This window comes from Emys orbicularis, chromosome 1 (genome assembly GCF_028017835.1).
Source record: "Emys orbicularis isolate rEmyOrb1 chromosome 1, rEmyOrb1.hap1, whole genome shotgun sequence".
Lineage (NCBI taxonomy): Eukaryota > Metazoa > Chordata > Testudines > Emydidae > Emys > Emys orbicularis.
The window spans coordinates 165,080,473-165,101,724 of record NC_088683.1 but is presented as its reverse complement, the minus strand read 5'-3'; the positions used below and the strand labels follow the sequence as shown (position 1 = coordinate 165,101,724).

The 21,252-nt window shown below is 43.7% G+C and overlaps 1 protein-coding gene across 1 annotated transcript in view; it reads right to left on the bottom strand.

The window, feature by feature from the left end:
• NME7 (NME/NM23 family member 7) overlaps positions 1-21,252 on the bottom strand; it is a 174,760-nt gene that overhangs the window by 55,998 nt on the left and 97,510 nt on the right. The window contains exons 8-10 of the mRNA XM_065417040.1: positions 19,151-19,215; positions 17,752-17,820; positions 9,155-9,256 (exon numbers count right to left, since the gene is read on the bottom strand). Of these exons, the coding sequence (XP_065273112.1) occupies positions 9,155-9,256; positions 17,752-17,820; positions 19,151-19,215 (236 nt within the window). The remainder of the gene's footprint in view (positions 1-9,154; positions 9,257-17,751; positions 17,821-19,150; positions 19,216-21,252) is intronic.

Below are 21,252 nucleotides of genomic sequence, written 5' to 3'. Positions count from 1 at the left end.
ACTGGGAATCGTCCCAAACCTGCAGCACGATGCGGTCCCACCAGTCTGTGCTTGTTTCCCGGGCCCAGAATCGGCGTTCCACGGCATGAACCTGCCCCAGGAACACCATGATTTCCACATTGCTGGGGCCTGTGCCTTGTGAGAGTTCTAGGTCCATGTCCATTTCCTCATCACTCTCGTCGCCGCGCTGCAATCGCCTCCTCCTCGGCTGGTCCTGGTTTTGCTTTGGCATGTCCTGGCTCTGCATATACTCCAGGACAATGCGCGTGGTGTTCATAGTGCTCATAATTGCCGCGGTGATCTGAGCGGGCTCCATGATCCCAGTGCTAGCTATGGCGTCTGGTCTGAAAAAAGGCGCGAAACTAGTATCTGAAGGACCAGGGGAAGGAGAGAGGGAGGGAGGGAGGGGCGAGTGACGACATGGCGTACAGGTACAGGGAATTAAAATCAAGAAAGGTGGCTGTGCATCAGGGAGAAATACAAACAACTGTCACACAGAATGCCGCCCCCCCCCCCCCCCCCCGAGATTGAACTCCTAAGCCTGGGTTTAGCGGGCCATTGATTTGACGGAGGGAGGGGGGAAGGAAATGAATACAGAACAAATCTATTTTTTACATCTTAAGACAACGGTGCAGCATGACTGATGGCCCTCGGCATTTTCTGGGTGCTTGGCAGCAAATACTGGGCGCTTGGCAGTATGATGATGACGGATACCAGTCATAATATACTATTTACTGCCAAAAGGCAAGGGGTTGCTGCTGTGTAGCAATGTAGCCCCACATCTGCCAGCCACCACCCAGATCGCCCTCGGCCTCTTCTGGGTGCTTAGCAGACAATACTTGGCAGAAAATAGTATACTACGACTGATAGCCATCATTGTCAAGACAGTTCGATAGGACAGAGCATGTCTGTCCAGGTGCCAATGATTGATGGCCACGGCTGTCCGACGAGGACGGTTACCAGTCGTAATAAACCATCTACTGCCAAAAGGCAAAAGGTAAGGGGCTGGTGCAATGCAGCCCTACGGCTGCCAGCCCCACAGCTACCAGCACCCAGATCGCCGATGAAGGCTACCAGTCATGCTGCACCGTCTACCGCCAAAAGGCAGTTAGCTGCTGCTGCTGTGTAGCAATGCAGTCCCATGTCTGCCGGCACCCGGATGACATATGGTGACGGTGAGCTGAGCTGAGCGGGCTCCATGCTTGCCGTGGTATGTTGTCTGCACAGGTAACCCAGGTAAAAAGGCGCGAATCTATTGTCTGCCGTTGCTGTGACGGAGGGGGAGGGGCCTGACGCAATGTACCCAGAACCCCCCGCGGCACTGTTTTGCATCATTCGGGCATTGCGATCTCAACCCATAATTCCAATGGGCGCCGGAGACTGCGGGAACTGTGGGATAGCTACCCATAGTGCAATGCGCCGGAAGTCGACACTAGCCTCGGTACTGTGGACGCGGTCCGCCGACTTCATGCACTTAGAGCATTTTATGTGGGGACACACACAATCGGCTGCATACAACCGATTTCTATAAAACCGGCTTCTATAAATTCGACCTAATTTCGTAGTGTAGACATACCCAAGGAGACAGACAGAGGGTTGGACTGTGATAGCAGCTGGTTCAGGCAATAGCCTGGCAATTGACTGTGAAGGAAAACCCTAAGTAGAGCAGTCCAAGCAGACAATGAGAGGCAAACACTGCAGCTGGCTGGCAGGAGAACAAGGAAAGGCCCCTAACGAGACCACTGATGGGGGAACTGAACCCTGGCCAGTGGGTTCCACAGGCCAATAATTAATTGCCCTCTAACAGAAGAATGGGCTAGCAGGAGCACCCTAAATACTAGGTCTGAAAGGGAAGAGGATATCCTTGTGCCTCTCTACTTGATTGCCTCCTACAGGTGGATTTACAAACTACTGTGATTATTTTTAAATTGTCATTTGTCTAAGACAGGGGTAGGCAACCTATGGCACGCGTGCCAAAGGCGGCACACGAGCTGATTTTCAGTGGCACTCACACTGCCTGGGTCCTGGCCACCGGTCCGGGGGGCTCTGCATTTTAATTTAATTTTAAATGAAGCTTCTTAAACATTTTAAAAACTTTATTTACTTTACATACATCAATAGTTTAGTTCTATATTATAGACTTATAGAAAGACACCTTCTAAAGACGTTAAAATGTATTACTGGCACACGAAACCTTAAATTAGAGTGAATAAATGAAGACTCGGCCCACCACTTCTGAAAGGTTGCCAACCCCTGGTCTAAGACATTGTAACAAAGGTATCTGCACCTTTTTCCCTTTGCCAGCTCTAGCCACGACTCACCGGTTATTTACCAGATATGGGCAAAAATCTGTAGACCCTAGTTCCTGGAGTGCAGACTGTACTTCATTCCCTGTAACGGCATTTCCCTCCACACTACCAAATATTTACAAGGGACTGTTGTATCACAGCACTCCCAGTGATCCCTACAGTTAGGTCAGTTACAGTGGGTTGGTTTTAGCCCAGTTCCTTGTAGACAAATACCTATATCACAAAATCCACTAAAATCTTTGGCAATGCTGTCCCAGCATACAGACTACGCTAGTATACAACAACAAAACAGCTCAAAACAGCAAGTTTTCTGTCTGAAATCTTCCCCTCTGGCAACAAGAAATTCTTTTTACAATGAGAGAGTCTTTCCTTTGCAGAAGTTTACTCACTTGAAGTGTCGCCAAAAATAATCCAGTCACAGCAAATGGCATACATTTCATTCCAGTTTTAGCATTGTGCACTAATTACTGGTTTTGTGCATTTAGAGCTGTTCCTACCTTTTCTATGTTGGGGACCAAAGAAAGTTAATCATTTGTCCTCACTCCTCCTCACCCCCAGAGTTTGGGGGCTCAGACAAAATGAGACTGAGGTCCAAACAACAATCTCATTTTGATTTTGTGAAACCCAGGCCACATGTGTTTTTGTCCACCACTACTGATGTCATATAATTCAAAGGCCAGTAGTCTGACCTCCTGATATCACTGGCCACTGACACCACCCAGCACCTGCACGCTAAACCCAGCAACCGAAATGAGACCTAAATATTACAGCCCATAGAAGACTAGACTATTATATGCCACAGGCAGAGAATGTGCATGACTGGACACCATTCTGGATGCCTACGCCAGGCTCAGGGAGATGTTATCATTAGGGTCTTTAAGACCCACTTTAAAAATGTGAATTGCCACATTTGTAGTAATTATTACATTCGTTACCTATCAGAGAGACAATTTGCCACATATAAACGAAGGCAACATCCATATGGGTCAGAGTCCAATGCCTTTACTCACCTTGAGTAGCACCTTACTTCAAGAGCTGTCTCATTGACTTCAAATGAGACAACTAGTGGAGAAAGGGACTATTCAACATGAGCAAGGGTGGCACAATCTGGCCCTTTATGTTTTGTGCAATAATTCCAGACTTTGCCCTTGTCTTGGTTTATAGCAGGTTGTATTTTTATATCAGGAGGCAGTGCATCAGATATGAACATGTGTGCACAACATGCCACAGCGCATTGTTAACATTAGTTGTTAAGAACATGCTGCATAAAATGCTTGATTGGCTGTTTTCAAATGCCTTTAAACTTTGGTATTTATATACCAAACTTCTTCACACATGTTAAGGTCACTAGACTTCATAAATCAGAGTCAATTTAGGTCCTTCTGTCCTGAGTCTGTCAAAGGACATTGGCACTGTCCCAGGATTTTAGAATTGCTCCAGGATTTTATCTCCTGGACAGCAGTGCTGATTGAAAGTTACCACAGTAAGTTTAAACAAAAAACATCTAATTGATCTGAAACATAATAACTAAATGTGAAAGGTGCATTTATATGAGAGAATGAGAAAAACACTTAAATCTTTCCCAGTCAACAAATGTTAAAATAAAAAAAAAAAATTTATTTTCACATCAAAACTGAAACACCACATTGAACAGAAAACGAAATCTAAAGTAATGAAGCTTGAAACTAACTCTTCAAGATAATTGAACCGTATAGGACAAAACCAGATTTTTTTATTTTATACACACACACATGAACTCAGGTATCTGAATGACAATGTACTATATATGGGACACTTTAAATATTTACCCTCTCTTTAAGCACTAAAATATCAGCTCATGAAGCTCTAAGACCCTACATAACCTTGTTAGACGGGAAATTGCTTTTCTGGTTTCTACTACCACTACCCGAGGCAGACATTGCAACCACAATGTTTAGTCGGTAGCTTCCCTGACCATGTAGATTGGGGATGATAAAAATGTGATACTTTAACCACGTTTTGTCAAGGACCAGCTGCAAACATTATCTAACTAGACAGATAAATTGTAAGCAAAGACACTCCTGAAAGCAACTCTGTCCCTGTGCATTTATACTGTATGTGGATAAGGAATTGATTTAAGGTGATTCTTATAACAAACAGTGGAGATGGAAGTACACAACTTATCTAACATACCATTAAAGCAAGCAATATGAAGCCAATGTCCAAAACCTAAGACATCTGTTTCTAATGCATGTAGAATCATGCTTATTTTCACTCTACACATAGTGTTGCTACCAGGTAAAAAGGAACCACACAAACAAATATCCAAGATGATCCAATGGTTAGAGCACTAGCTTGGGACTCAGGAGACTAGGATTCAATTCCCTGCTCAGCTACAGGTTTCTGGTGTGTCTTTGGGGAAATCAACTAGTCTATCTGTGCCTCACTTCCCCGTCTGTAAAATGGGGATAACAACACTTCCCTACCTCACAGGAGTGTTGTGAGGATGAATACATTAAAGATTGTGATTCACTCAGGTACTATGGTAATGGAAGCTATGTGAAGACCTTAGATAAATAGTTTCATAGAGCTTCAGGCCAGAAGAAATCATTAGATCATCTAGTCTGACCTCCTGTATATCATATGCCATTAAATTCCACCTAAATTGAGCCTAATGACTTCAGTTAAACCAAAACATTTTACTCCTCAGGAGAGTATACTGATGTGTACCACAGGCAGAGAAAAGGAAAGACTGAGGCACAACCAATGCCCGAAGCCCTATGATGGCCAGGAATTGAGTAGATGAAATATACCCAGATGATCCTAGCAGACAATTCACAACCCACACTATAGAGGAAGATGAAACATAGCCAAGGTCCCTGACAATCTAACCTGGGGAAATTCCTTTCTGATCCCAAATCTGGCAATCAGTTAGATCCTGAGCATGTGAGCAAGACACACCAGCCAGCCATCTAAAACAGAGGATTTTCTGTACCGCCTCATACCACTGGCCTAGCCCACCCTCACTAGCCATGGCAGATCTCTGATGCTTTAGAGGAAGGAGAAGGGGGGGGGGGGGGGACAACAACAAAACTCAAAACCCAGAGATTATAATTGTGCACTGGGGCAAAAAATTCCTTTCTAACCTCTGCTCGAAGCCCTGAAACAGGAGATTCCATTATAACCATTATCATCATACAGAACTACAAGTGTTATGAGCATGTTGAATTTATCTTTAATAACTTTAAGACTGCTAGTTTGTGGATACCTTCCAGTATCAGCAGTATCATGCCAAGGGTTAAACAAAACCAGCATAAACATGAAAAACAAAAACAAAATAAAATGACAACCCCAATCTTTCAAAGAGTTCAAGTGATCAGAAACCTGCCATTAATGGCATTTGGGATAACCACAGGAGCAGTATACTGTGTGAACTGCTATTGAGAGAAGTGACTGACCTTCATTTAAATATAGGTCAAATAACTGGGCTTATGCTCTGCTCATACTAGAGTAACAGAGTACAAGAAATGGAACATTTAACATGGCCAAATGGAAAAGTAATTAGAAATTAGCAAAAATATTTGAATAATTCCCCCAATATTTGCCTTCTCTAATGTTAAATGTGAATCTACAGAGCAATAAACTCTAAAGAACTTGTTCTCTTCTTCAAGTGTAAATCTATAAAATACTGAGCATTGGAAACTGCCAAATTACAACTAAAACATCATACCATAATATTAAAATACAAAGCCCTGACTGCACTGCCTAGGGACTGTCATTTTGTCTTCTGGATGCTCTCTGGTGTCTTTTTGTCTGCACCTTATTGTCTGGTTAGTCAAAAACGGGATAGGGACTGTCTCTACCTCTCTGTTCTGTACAGCATCATGTACATTGATGGCACTCAAATAAATACATAATAAAGCCTATAACAATAATCATATTACAAGCAGGGCTACAGAATGCAAGCTTTTTGTTTCCTACAATGAACATGGGGACTCAGGGTATGTCTACACGGCAATGTAAGCCCAGGCATAGACGACTCATACAGTAACTCCTCACTTAACGTCCTCCCGCTTAACGTTGTTTCAAAGTTACGTCGCTGCTCCATTAGGGAACATACTCGTTTAAAGTTGTGCAATGCTCCCTTACAATGTCGTTTGGCTGACTTTACAAGGGAGCATTGCACACTTCTCCGCCTCCTCCCCCTCCCTTTCTCCCTCCCTCCCAGCGCTTCCCCTGCCGCCAAACAGCTGTTTGGCGGTGCTTAGGAGTTTCTGGGAGGGAGGGAGGGAGGGAGCCAGCGAACGAGTGGGGAAGCTGCCCCGCCCCCGCCCTCCCCCGGCAGGCAGGGCCACCCAGAACGCAGGGGCTTTAAGGGCTGCAGGTCTCTGGGCTAAGGGGGCCCTGGCCTGCAGCTCTAAAGCCCCTTTCAGAATGCGGCCCTGCGAGCACAGGCCGGATGACTCAGGAGGAGCAGGGACAGCCGCGCAGCCAGCGGCCTGAGAGAAGTGGCGCTTTCCCCTTCAAAGCCAGCCGGAGAGAAGCGGCGCTTTGAAGGGGAAATCGCGGCTCCCAGAATCGCGGCCATGGGGGCGGTGCCATGCTGCGCAGAGCCACCTGCACACCCCCTGCACCAAACAGGAGCTGCCCCAGGTAAGTGCTCTGCACCTCCTGCCTGCCCCAGCCCTGAGCTTCCTCCTGCACCCCACCCTGAGCACCGTCCCGCACCCTAACTCCCTCCCAGACCCTGCACCCCCAGCCCTGAGCCCCAGGGGTAAGCCAGGGGCACCTCCCCACCACAGTACAGTACAGTACTGTACAGTATATAATGCCTTTTGTCTGCCCGAAAAAAATTTCCTTGGAACCTAACCCCCCTCATTTACATTAAATCTTATGGGACAATTGGATTAGTTTAGCATTGTTTCACTTAAAGTTGCATTTTTCAGGAACATAACTACAATGTTAAGTGAGGAGCTACTGTACCTCCTGATACTGGGGGGAACAATCTAAAGGGGGAGGACATGTGATTGTCCCATGTGTCTCCTCTGCCCAGTGACCTGCCCTCCCCCCCCCCGCCCAGCCCGGGGTCACCACGTTCTCTCTGCCCCCCACAGTTACCTGTGGGTGGGAGGTGCTCTGTCCTTCTCCTGCTGCACCTCCACCCCGGCACATTCGGCTGCTCTCCCTGGCAGTTGGGCCCGGGCAGGGAATGGGATGGAGCTGCTTCTCATGTGCTGAAGCTAGCTGCTCTGGGTCGCTGACTCTGTGCAGCTAAGTGGCTACCTGAGAGAGAGCCTGGCTAGGGAGGTGGCAGCGGTGAGCCACCCTGCCCGCCCAGGCCTGGCTACCAGGGACAGGGGCCGAGCAAACCAGAGTCCCCTCTCCCCCCTGGCATGTTTCCAGCTCGCTCGGCCTCTGTTCCCGGCAGCCAGGCCTGGGCAGGCAGGGTGGCTCACTGCTGCCACCTCCCCAGCCAGGCTCTCAGGCAGCTGCTGCGCTGCACAGAGCAGCGACCCAGAGCAGCTGGTGTGAGAAGTGGCTGGTCCTGCCCCTTCTGCTCCCCACCTGAGCCCGACTGCCAGGGACAGGGACTGAGCGTGCTGAGGGGCAGGCGCAGTGGGAGAAGGACAGAACTCCTCTCCCTCTACCCTTCTGCCCTCCAGGCCAAGCAGAAATCGGGCAGGGGCACCTGACCCCGCATGCCCCCCTACTCACCTCTGAGCCCAGGGTTAGTGGGACTTGAGTCAGCTGATTTGTATTAGATCGCGGCCATGGGGGCGGTGCCGCGCTGAGCATCTACGTTGTATTTTAACCCCATGTTAAGACTCTTCTAACCTGTGCTACAACCTTGGACTCTGACATCCACACTGCAGTGCACAGACCCAAGACAAAGTAACCACATCCCAGCATCCTCCCTTCCCCCCAGAATGTGGCTACTCTAGCCCTAGAACTGTGGTGCACTGTGGGAAAACTTTACTACCTGCCCTGCACATTACCAGGAAGCAGCACTCTTTGCAAAAGGATTGATCGGTTCACTCTCCATTGCAAATCCAGGAGACTCTCTGATAGTGTGCTTGCAGATCAGTGATCAGAAGAGAATGGGTTAATGCTGACCTAAGCTGCTGCCATTTGCAAAGGGCTTCTGTTTTCAGTAGAGTGGGCATTGCAGATTGTTAGGACAGAGAGGACTAAGGAAGTTGTTCCATGGAACTGTGGGATACTTCTGGCTGACACCAGGGACCCAAATCAAGCGGGGCCGCATCTACAATGCAAAGCAAAAGGGCTCAGACTCAGGTCTCGGCTTAACTCAAGCGCGGGCCTTCTAGCCCTGCAGAGTCCTGGGACCAAGCCCTGGATTAGTGCAATTGCAGTGTAGACACAAGGAGGGTTAGGCTTGAGCCCAGGCTCAAGCATGGGCTTACGTTGCAGTGTAGACATACCCCGAGAGTCTCCTCTCACCAGTTAAGATACCAGGGGATTGCCACAGACTTCAGTGGAGTAACACTGATTTACTCTGGCCTGAAAGGAGAATCAGCCCATTTTTTTTGTTAACTGTTGTAGTGCTTTGCCGTCCAGTGAAAATTGATGAAAACAATTACCAAGATGACTTATCTTGACACTGTATTTTCACATAAGTATTCTTTTGGTAATTTTATTACTTTGTTTACCTAGGATCGGTGGATTACCTACAGTTTGAGACCACTGATCCACCTAGTCTAGTATCTGGCCTCAAGCAGTGGCCAATGGCTAAATGTTTCAAAGGAAAGTGAAAAACACATACACAGTAACAGAGCAATGCTGCAATGTTTAAGTTTGACATACAGAATATCACCTTTCAAATATTTCTCTTTAAACAAGTAACTTACAGGATCAGAAGGCCCACAGAAGTCTCTGAATACTTTTTGAGGATCAAGCTGCCTGATCTCTAGCGCTATACAAGGCCCTGAGCACAGTTCTGTAACCATCTCCTGGAAGAGGAAAAGATTAAAACAAATTTCAGTTTGTTAGTGTGTTATCGAGAGTTGTATTTCACATCAAAGTTGGATCCAAACACAAACAAGAAGAAATTATTAGGAAATGTTGGGGAAAACAGCAAGAAGAAATGGCAGAGGGTATAATCGGCATCCTTAGTTGAGAGAATTTACCCATATTTTGTTATTCAGGTTCACAACATGGAGGATAAGTTGGATCTCTAATTTCTTTAGGATGCCCAAGTACCAGCAGTTGCCAAAGTATGTTTATTTCTCTGCATTTAGCCTGAGGTTGCAACCTTTTCATTCCTCACATGGATCTTGCTACAGAGAGCCATAGCTTGGTCACCTTCAGACTAAGTTACTGCAACTTGCTGTACTTGGGTTTAAACCTGAAGAACATTTAGGCTATGTCTACAATGGCACTTTCGTTGCTAAAAAATTGTTGCTTAGGGGTGTGAAAAAAACACACCCCGCACGACAAAAGTTTTCGTGACAAAAAGCGCCGGTGTGGACAGTGCTTCGTCGGTGGGAGCCGCGCTCCCGGCGACGAAGCTACCACCCCTCATTAGAGGTGGTTTTATTTTGTAGCTGAGAGAGCGCTCTCCCGGCGATAAAGAGCGACCACACAGCGCACCTCACCGTTGTAAGGTGCGTAGTGTAGACATAGCCTTAGAATCTTCAGCTGGTTCAGAATGGAGCAACCTATTTACTTAGCAGCATTTCCCACAGGGGACACGATACACCTGACCTACGTAGTCTGTATAAACTAAGTTGTCAGTTTTAGCTGATAAAAACTTACATCATGCTTTAGGTCCTACCTCCCTTAGACACTGCCTCTTTCTTTAAGGAGAGTCTTAATTTGGGGAGGTGAGTTTTAACTATAGACACTGGTGCCAATTTGTAGTTTGCTAACAAGATTAATAGGGGTTCTTATGATCATATGACCTCCCGCATAACAGACCATAGATTGTGTGTGCACCTAGAGCTCTGGGCAGACACTTTTTAAACAAATCAAATGAAAGGAATTGAAACGGATGGGGAAAAGGGAAGACAAGAACAGGAAATGGGCGAAGGTAGTGAGAACAGGCTACGATGTCACCATTCTGGCACTCAGCAATGAGCTGCTCATAGGTCAACCCAGAGGCAAGCAGAGAACAAGAAAGTAAAGGGTAACAAGGAGATGAGGCATGTGGCCGAAAAACCTGGATCATGCCTATCCCAGCATGTAAGAATTAAGATTAAATGTGAAGAGAATTAAATTCAAATGCTATGTTTCCAGAATGAGAGCAACTTCCCAATGAGATCCCTTTTGAGATCACTGATGAAATCCTGCCCCACTGAAGTCAATAGCATGCTCCCTTTGACATTAATGGGGCCAGGATTTCACACCAGAACTTTTATTATAGGGTGTTCACAGGAAGACAAGCACTCAACAAGGGGTGAGATTATTCCAAATTCCTAGGTTGCGTTATGAGGCACAAGGTTGAAGAGCAGATGCCTTCAGCTATAGTGCAATGCTAGATGGTATTATTACTATGAAACAAGCTCTAGTGCAGCTGCTTCCAAAGTTCATTGGTTCATATACCACCTTCTTAAACAATGGCTGTGAAGTGAATGGATGGAACATCAAGCTCACCTACCACGGTTTGGGAATCCCTGCTCTAGCAGTACACAGCATAATGGCACATCCCAAAACGTGTAACTGTGTTTACAAAGTGATCATTTGTGGTTTGTTTTTTTCTAACAGTTATCTAAGGACTCCTGCCCTAGGCAGTTAGAGGAAACACCAGCAAAGCTGGAATCTTTGGCAACTATTTCAATTTCTCCTTTCATGAAGGACCATTTTATAGTTGTATGCCAAGCCCACGTCTGAATGACCGATGATGATCCCTAGGAAATGAGGACAAGACCTTTGAAAAGGAAGCTGGGATTTGCATCTGAAACAGCTTCTGCCCTGATATTTCACCAGTCATGATGATTATTTTTAAGTCATTAAAAAAAATATTAAAAACAAACAAATACCACAACAGGATGGAAAGCCCTAGAGATTGGAGTCACATATATGGAGGTCATATCCTGACTTATGTCCTCCTCCTTCTTCCCTCCTTGCTCCTTTCAGTTGCCTAGCACTGGCACTACCTCACTGCTCTTGGTGGAAATGCCTTCTCTTACCATCTGGACTGGATTTCCTATAGCTCTCTACCTCAGAGAAGACCAGACCTCCACCTGGGGAAATCCCATTTCCTTCACTTGAGTGCTCCAGGCACAGAGGGCTTGCAGGAGGTCTTGACTCAAAATTTTAGCTTCAAATCAGGGTGGATTAAAAAAAAAGTCGGATTTTTTTTTAATTAAGTTGGATTTTTTTGAGGGAAAAACCTATCTAAAGATAAAGAAGGGTCTGGTGGCACCTTTAAGACTAACAGATTTATTTGGGCATAAGCTTTTGAGAGTAAAAAACCCACTTCTTCAGATGCAAGGAGTGAAAATTACAGACACAGGCATAAATATACTGGCACATGAAGAGAAGGGAGTTACCTTACAAGTGGAGAACCAGTGTTGACAGGGTCAATTCAGTCAGGGTGGATGTGATCCACTCTCAATAACTGAGGAGGAGGTGTCAATACCCAGAGAGGGAAAATTGCTTTTGCAGTGAGCCAGCCACATAAACACCACCTTATTCTGGAAACCTACTGACCACTATACTTACCTACATGCCTCCAGCTTCCATCCAGGACACATCACACAATCCATTGTCTACAACCAAGCCCTAAGATACAACCGCATTTGCTCCAATCCCTCAGATAGAGACAAACACCTACAAGATCTTTATCAAGCATTCTTAAAACTACAATACCCACCTGGGGAAGTGAGGAAACAGATTGACGATCCCTCACTCTCACAGACCTTGGGAGGCAGGCCAGTCCTCACTTACAGACAGCGCCCCAACCTGAAGCAAATACTCACCAGCAACTACACACCACACCACAGAAACACTAACCCAGGAACTAATCCCTGTAACAAACCCTGTTGCCTTCTCTGTCCCCATATCTACTCTAGTGACACCATCAGAGGACCCAACCATGTCAGTCACACCATCAGGGGCTCATTCATCTGCACATCTACTAATGTGATATATGCCATCATGTGCCAGCAATGCCCCTCTGCCATGTACATTGGCCAAACCGGACAGTCTCTACGTAAAAGAATAAATGGACACAAATCAGACATCAGGAATGGTAACATATAGAAGCAAGTAGGAGAACACTTCAATATCCCTGGACATTTAATAACATTTAAAAGTAGCCATCTTTCAACAAAAAAACTTCAAAAACAGACTTCAAAGAGAAACTGCAGAGCTACAATTCATTTCCAAACTTAGCACCATTAATTTGGGCTTGAATAGGGACTGGGAGTGGCTGGCTCACTACAAAAGCAGTTTTCCCTCTCTGGGTATTGACACCTCCTCATCAATTATTGGGAGTGGATCACATCCACCCTGAGTGAATTGGCCCAGTCAACACTGGTTCTCCACTTGTAAGGTAACTCCCTTCTCTTCATGTGCCAGTATATTTATGCCTGTATCTGTAATTTTCACTCCTTGCATCTGAAGAAGTGGGGTTTCTTACCCACGAAAGCTTATGCCCAAATAAATCTGTTAGTCTCTAAGGTGCCACCGGACTCCTCGTTGTTTTTGTGGATACAGACTAACACGGCTACCCCTCTGATATCAAAAGATAGTTTTAATTAAAATACATTATAGCTCAAAGATATCTCATCATGGAATAGGGATTATAAATTCTAATTCTATAGTATGAGACAATATATTAATGTAATGGTTAAGAAAAGTTTTGTAAACGAGTTCCAATAGTTCATGGATTAGGGACCCAATCTTATGGGGTTTCAGGGGCTTCTGTATAGATTACACTGCTCTACAGCCAAAATGCTTCTGAAATAAATGTAGTCAAACTTTACTAATTCTGGGTCACTGAGCACGAAAATGATGCTTAAAATTGTTGATTGGCTCTAGTTTTCAAGATATGCTATTGGGTCAGTATATACGACCCTTGACTTGGGAATGGCGGAGGATAAGTGAGTTATAAAGGGAAGGGATCTCAATTTAAACCAGAAATTACTAAAATACATCTTTGACTGGATCTATGAATAAATCTATGACTGGGTTTGGACAGTACTTGCTTTTTAGGCAAAACAATGAATGATGCAATCTGAAGCTGGTATTGCGTCATACATTATATGAATTGCATCATGTTATTCCTAGCAGTCATGGATGATGCAATCATAACGAAGCTTACATCACTCTGCTGAACAAATTGCCCTATATCAGCTCTAGAAATCATACAGTGTCGTGCTGTCTTATTTGTCAGTGTTTGATTTTGCAAAGGGACACATTTCTGTTTAGCCAAAGTGAGCAGAGATGCCTCGTACTTGTGTGAACAGTGACCGTTGCATCACAAAAGCGCAGTATAACCACTATGGTTAAGAAAGCCTATCACCTTTATTTTGGCTGCAAAATTGGAGATCAGGACAAGAGGTGGGCCCCACACATATGCTGCAACACTTGTGCAACAAATCTTCGCCAGTGGTCGAACAGGAAAAGGAAATCTATGCCTTTTTATCTATGCCTCATTGCAGTGCCAATGATTTGGAGAGACTATTGCTGGACAGTGACAAGAGATGCTCCATTTAATGAATACAAGAGACAAGCCAAGAAGCGCCGAGTAGACACTGAATAGGACTAAACTATGTACATAATAGTTTTTTGCCTTTTGTTTCATAATAAATTTTATTTATATAACCCTTTTGCTGATTTTTAAAGTGTTACATAAACAGGACAGGTGAAATATTATCATGTAAAGCAACCAAAAACACATGAAAAGACCTAGGTTTACAATTTATGATTAAAACTCTACTATCTACACAATATACATAGACATAAAATGTAAAAACTTAAATATCTTAGAAACAGTAGCCAATCAGTTGTTTTAATTGTCATATTTGAATTCAGCACATCAAAATACATAATAAATAGCACATTTTATCTCTGAAGCAGACGACTTCTCAAAAATTGTAGACCAGTGTTATTTAGGTTAATCTTTCTATCTACCCAATGGGACTCAGTGCTCAGTCTAGAGGGTACCATCAGAGATGCTTAGTTTTGCAGTTCTCCAACTGTGGATTTGTGTCTCCAGAGATAACATACTTGTTAACAGCAAAAATGTTTTTAAATAAATAAATAATATATAGAGGTGAGAAATAACAGACCTCAGCCCTATTGTCCCTCTGCAAATATGTGTACACAGAGTCAATCCCTTCTCTCTCTCTAAAAGTGCAAAGTTTCAAAAAGTTCAATGAATAGAAGATTGTTGGGGGCGGAATAGATCTGGACAAGGAGAAGAAGTCTGGAAATAAATGTGAGAAGGGAGAGACAGGCAGTAGAAACAAAAGTGAAACTGTTTGAGCAGCATATTCCAGAAGTCTTGAGGTCTTTCTGAGTGTAGCCTTCATTGATTTGAGATCTACCACATCATTCTCTCCCTAGAAAGGAAAACCTATAATGGCAGCAGGCCATAAAAGAGACCCAGTTTGGGAATATTTTAATGAAGTTCCTCTACCTGTGGGTAAGACAGGCGTGCGTGCAAAATGCAAACAGTGCAACAAAGAAATGCAAGGCCTGGTTTCCCGAATGAAACAACATCATGAGAAGTGTTCCTTCTCAGGAGGAAGCTGCGTGAAGATGATGAAAGGAACATGTCTGAACATGCAGGATCTTCAGGTTGGTAAACTTTTTTATTTCATACTTCTTTCTTAAGGACTCCCTGTCTTCCTTCTAGACTATTCTTGAATTCTCATGTTTGAGCAAAAAATATACTTGTTACTCTATGGTAACATTTTAGATGCAGTTGTGATAAAAGATAAATAGCTGAAATAGGCAGATCTTCCTTTTACAATTTCACCTTTAAAGTAGTACTGAGTGTCAGTGAATGCAATGAGTAATACTAAATGAGCAGTATGGTAATAATAATTAAACAACTGCATTGACTTATTTTATTTAGGAGAATCCACCCTCAACATACAGGATTCTGAAGACTATCCACCTTCAAGATCACCATTATTTTCTATAGTTTCAGAGTTATCTGCCAATGATAGTGTTTCAGTCACATCATGTATGTCACATAGTCACAGTATATCACCTGTAGCAAAAAGAAAAAAAAAATCTCCAACATCCAAAAACAACCATAGATAAGTTTAACAGAAGTATTGGGAGCATAAGCTTTCGTGGGTAAGAACCTCACTTCTTCAGATGCTTGCATCTGAAGAAGTGAGGTTCTTACCCACGAAAGCTTATGCTCCCAATACTTCTGTTAGTCTTAAAGGTTCCACAGGACCCTCTGTTGCTTTTTACAGATTCAGACTAACACGGCTACCCCTCTGATACATAGATAAGTTTGTAATAAGAACCAGGAGATTACAAAAAGAGGTAATTGATGAAAAATTTCCTGGTTTGTTTATGCAACAAATTCTCCTTTCCTTATGATTGAGAACCCACACTTCATTAACATGGTTCAGTCATTAAGACCAGGATGCAGTCCACCCAACAGAGCAGATGTCACAGGCAAACTGCTGGATAAAGTGTATGAAAGAGAAATTGAGCAGTGTGTAAAAGGTCTAGAGAGTAAAATTGTTAACCTGACTCTTGAGGGGTGGAGCAATGTCCACAATGATCCTGTTGTATGTACTTGTGAGACAACAGAAGAAGGGAATGTCTTCCTTACAGAAACAATTGATACATCAGGAAATGCGCACACACACAGCAGAATACTTACAAGAAGTAGCAGTAAAAGCTATAACAAACTGAAAAAAAATTCAAATGTCTAGAACGCAGCTTGGTCACAGACAATGCTGCAAATGTATCTAAGATGAGAAGAAATTATTTAGAAGAGAGTCCCAAGCTAACAACGTATGGTTGCAGTGCTCATTTGATGCACCTCCTAGCCACAGATTTCAGTGTTCCAGAAATAAAGGCTAATGTTGTTGAAATTGCAAAATACTTCTGTAACAACCACTTTGCAGCAGCTGCCCTGAAAAAAGTGGGAGGAACCAAGCTAACTCTCCCACAAGACGTGCGATGGAACTCAGTATTGGACTGTTTTGAGCACTAGATCAAGAACTGGCCTAATCTGATGACATTTTGTGAACAAAATTGTGAACAAATAGATAGCACTATCACAGCCAAAGTTCTCAACATCGGGCTTAAGAGAAATGATCAACACCTGCTGAGTACCCTGAAGCCTAGTTCTGTAGCCTTGAACAAACTGCAGGGAAATAGCTGTTTTATTGCTGACTCTGTTGAAATTTGGAAGGAACTGAGTGAGATCTTAAAAAGAGAAATATGCAATGACAGAGTTAAATTACTAGCATTAAAAAAACGAATGGGACAAGCACTATCGCCAGCTCATTTTCTTGCAAATATTCTCAATACTCGGTACCAGGGTCAAACCTTAACTGCTGAAGAAAGAGTTGGTTGTGACATGGACATCCAGCAATCATCCCTCCATAATGCCAGCTATAATAAACTTCAGAGCTAAGGGTGAACCATTCAAGAAATATGTTTGCTGATGATGATTTAAAGAGAGTCTCACCAGTGAACTGGTGAAAGTCACTTAAGCACTTGGATTCAGAGACTGAAGTGATAATCTCACTTTTAACAGCAGTAGCACTCCCTGAGGCATAAAAGTCAAATGGCCAGATCCCTTTGGAGTGCTGGTACCTCAATCCATATAACTTACATACTTCACAGGGACATTGTAAGTCTCTTTTCATTACTGTTTGCACAGTTCCCTGAAATCCTCAGAGGGAGGGTGTTGCAGAAATACAAAGTCACCTTATTATATTCCCATTGGTCCACAGGCACCCGGGAAGCCTTCAGTGCCAGTGCTTAAAGGCATTACAATGTACACAGACATCAGACCCCACTGAGGTTACAATGTGCCTATTGGACCACACCGATTTCACAGAGATTCAAAAGACAGATCAACTTACATAAGACATTAATCACCCAACCATCATAAAAATACTCAAACACCCCAGGACCCACGGAGGACAAAGGAATAAATACATACAGAGTTTCTAGGCCAAACCACTTTTGAAATAGTACATTCAACAACTATATAAAACTAGACATTACACTAGCTCTACAAAGTGAAATAGCTCAGTTCTGTTTTTCCAATCTGTTCTATTTCATAAATATCTTGGCCCAATGGTCCTCCACTTTTCCCACAAAAAATTCTCCTGTCTCAGAGTATACATGAGGAATTTCAGATGGATTGGTTCATTCTGGACCAACTCAGGGAGTGTTCAAAATCAGACTCCTGATAGAACTCTAGTCACAATCCTAAGTACAGAGAGTGGTGACCACCTCTCCTTAATTGCTATCTTATTTTTTAGTAGATTCTTTTCTAGTTGATACTTACAGCGTATTCAGCTACAACACCTTTGTAAATCTCATAGAATTCTTCCACATTTGCACGTTCCATGTTGAACTATGCAAAGGAAAAGGGTGAAAATGTTAGCTGAACTGTCTCAGGAGAAAAATCCAGCAAGCATTTAGCATACTCTTTATTTACCCCATAATGTATTTTGATGGTTTCCCCTGTGATAGGAAGGAAGGCTTTGAAGGATTCTTTTGCTGATGATGCACGGGGCAGATAGGTTCCAGATCATTCTTCAATAACCCAGCAAGCCCATACAACTAAGCAGTAAATATTGTATTTTCTCCATGAAGTTGGCAGATGCCACTTAAAGATAAATCAGGAGCAGGATGGGTTCAATAAAACCATTTTTACACAGTTCCTTTTCTGACCATAACTGTACTCTAAATTCCAAATTCGATTAGAAAGCCCAGCACCTCAGCTTGCACTAATTGATTCATTAATGGAGTCTCAATGAGCAAGCAAATAGGCCAAGGAGGCTGAACTACCTTCTGAGCTCTCGAGTCTGTCCTTCCAGGTCAGGATTGAAGCATATTAGTGGGGGCTATGTGGGGGAAACGTTCGCTTTGCTTCTTCCCATGTTGAAACTGCTCTGTGGCCAAATAGATGATTTCAGTCTCAAAGGCTTTCACAAGTATTAAGGGTGGGATTTTCAAAATCCCTTAGGCAACTTTGAAAATCCTATCTTAAATTCACACTAAATGTTATATAAAAAAAACTCTAAGCAGATTATTATTAATACTTAGCACTTTTCATGAGTAGATCTCAAAGTGCTCTATAAAAGATGTCAGAATCATTACTGCCATTTTACAAATGAAGAAACTGAGGCACGGAGAGGCAAAGTGACTTGGACTTGTCCAAGATCCCCCATCAGTGATACACCAGCCATAAATTTAAAAGAAAAAAATCCTAATGTTTACAACCTTGTCACCCCATCTACAAAAATAACTGTCCCCTCAAAAAAATGAAAACACAAAATGAAAACAACCCTCCCCAAAAACCCTGCAACAACCATATCACCCAATCAAACAAACAAAAACATACCCCCAAACAGTTCTGATGCTAAAAAAGGGAGAGGCACCAGAGACTCCATGAAGTCCACTAGGGACTCTATTATTGCTATTGATTTTATGTGGAAGGCACTCACATACTACGATGAGAGGCAGCAGTATAAAATCTTAAGACAGAGACTCATTCTGCATCACAGATGTACATAGAAGTGCCAGGCTTCCAACATTCTTCCCAATACATCTTTAATTTGACAGTCCACGTTCCTATGTTGAGATTTTTTTTTAATTAAAGAAAGTGGCAATCATGCAACTTTGCTCTAGATCCAGTTAAATGGGAAACGGAAACATATGAAATGCATGAGGATACTTACCAACTGCAAAGCCGAGATTTCAAAACCCCCATCAAGGATGGCTTTTATGATCTTTCCAGTTAGCCCTTTGGAGATACAAACACACACATTCATAAAATAATTAATGAAATTTACAGTATATAGGTATAGCAGGTACTTCATATACTACCTGTTTTCTTGTCAAAACACAGCATTTATGTTATCTCTATAAAGCTGAAATAAAGCAGAGCAGAATTCAGATATCCTAACCTTTCTGAAATCCTTTGGAAGTGATTCTCCAAATGAGTTTTCATTCAGTTGTTGAAATAACTTTTTGCAGTAATGTATGAATAATGTGATTGGTGAAATCCTGGCCATATTGAAGTCAATGGCAAAACTCCCACTGACTTCACCCTATATTTGCACCCAAAACTCCATTTATATAAACATCCATTTAAAATATTTAGATTGCAAGCTCCTCAGGATAGGGACTGTCTACTACTCTGTGTGAGTACTGCACAATGGGGCCCCACTCTTGGTTAGTCCCTAGGCACAACTGTAACAAACATGATTAATTAAATGCGTACAAAAGCTCATTCCTGATGTAACTCCATGGAAGTCCATGAAGGTACAACAAAGAAAAATATGGTCCCACATCTTTTTGGAGCTCGTTCTTGAAAACACTTACTATTGAGTATACCTACCCATCAGGGCCGGCTCCAGGCACCAGCGCAGCAAGCTGGTGCTTGGGGCGGCCCATGGAAGGGGGTGGCACGTCTGGGTCTTCGGCGGCGGGTCCCTCAGTCCCTCTCAGAGGGAAGGACCGGCTGCCAAATTGCCACTGAAGAATGAAGCGGCGCAGTAGAGCAGCTGCCAAAGTGCCACCAATCATGGCTTTTTTTTTTCCCCCCTCTTCGCCGCTTGGGATGGCAAAAAAGCTGGAGCTGGTCCTGCTACCCATCAACAAACCCACTGAAGTGGGGTGGGATGGGACTTGTGTTCACAGGATCAGATCCTTTGAGAAACTATGTCAGTCTAGCATACAATGCAACAGTAGGCAGAACTTAGTAGAAACACTGTAACCACAGGATAACCCAGCCTGTGCTCCAGAACTTCCTGCAACTCTCAGGAGCACTTCATATAGTTCTAGGGCAGGGGTCCCCAACGCGGTGCCTGCGGGCGCCGTGGCGCCAGCCGTGGCATTTATGTGCACCCACCTACTGGCCGCCGGAAAAGCAGCCGCCAAAATACCACCGAGAAGCGGCAACGTCAAGAAGCGTCGCCACCGAAATGCCGCTGATTTTCGGCGGCGACGCCTCTTGATGATGCTACTTCTCGACGGCATTTCGGCGGCTGCTTGTCCGGCGGCCACGCTCCCCAGCGGCTAGTCATCAGGCGCCCGCCACACTGAAAAGGTTGGGGATCACTGTTCTAGGGTTTCCAGACATTTGTTCAAGAGCAAGCAGAGATGATCATAGAGATGACCCCATACTGAAGACCAAATGAGGCACTGGGAACTTGAAGTAAATTAACTGTTGCTCCCAGGATTTCTTCTTGTTGTTCCAAGAAGGCATAGGGAAAGGGAAAGAAGAGAGAGGGGAAAATGCCTCCCATTCTCTTCTAGTAGCCTGTCTTAGGGGCAGGGGAGGGAGAGGACAAGGTGTAGAGCCACAGAATAACCATACTGAGACATCCTGCCATTGTGTTGTGATGTTTGTATTGAGGTATTGTTATTTCTTTAGATGAGTATACTGGGGCACACTATGGTGATGGATGCAATATAAACACCTAGACAGCCTATATGACAAAGAGATGGGGCTTACACTTCGTCATTCAAAGTCCAAGAAAGACATTTGGTAAAAAGTTTACCAAAAAGCAGAAGGCGCATGGAGTACAATGGATGAGAGTTACTGAGCAGAATCCATCACTCAATCTATAGGCGTTCAATGTAAAGTATTTGCTCAACACTTGCAGATATGGGGTGAAGTCTGCTCCTATTGAAGTCAATGGCAAAACTTCCATTGACTTCAATGGAGCAAGGATTGACGCATGGTCATTAAATGCCTTAATTAACAATTCTCTAATATGAAAGGGTTTTTTTTAGCACTGTCCAGAATAAGCTCAGTAGCTAAGACTATGACTGA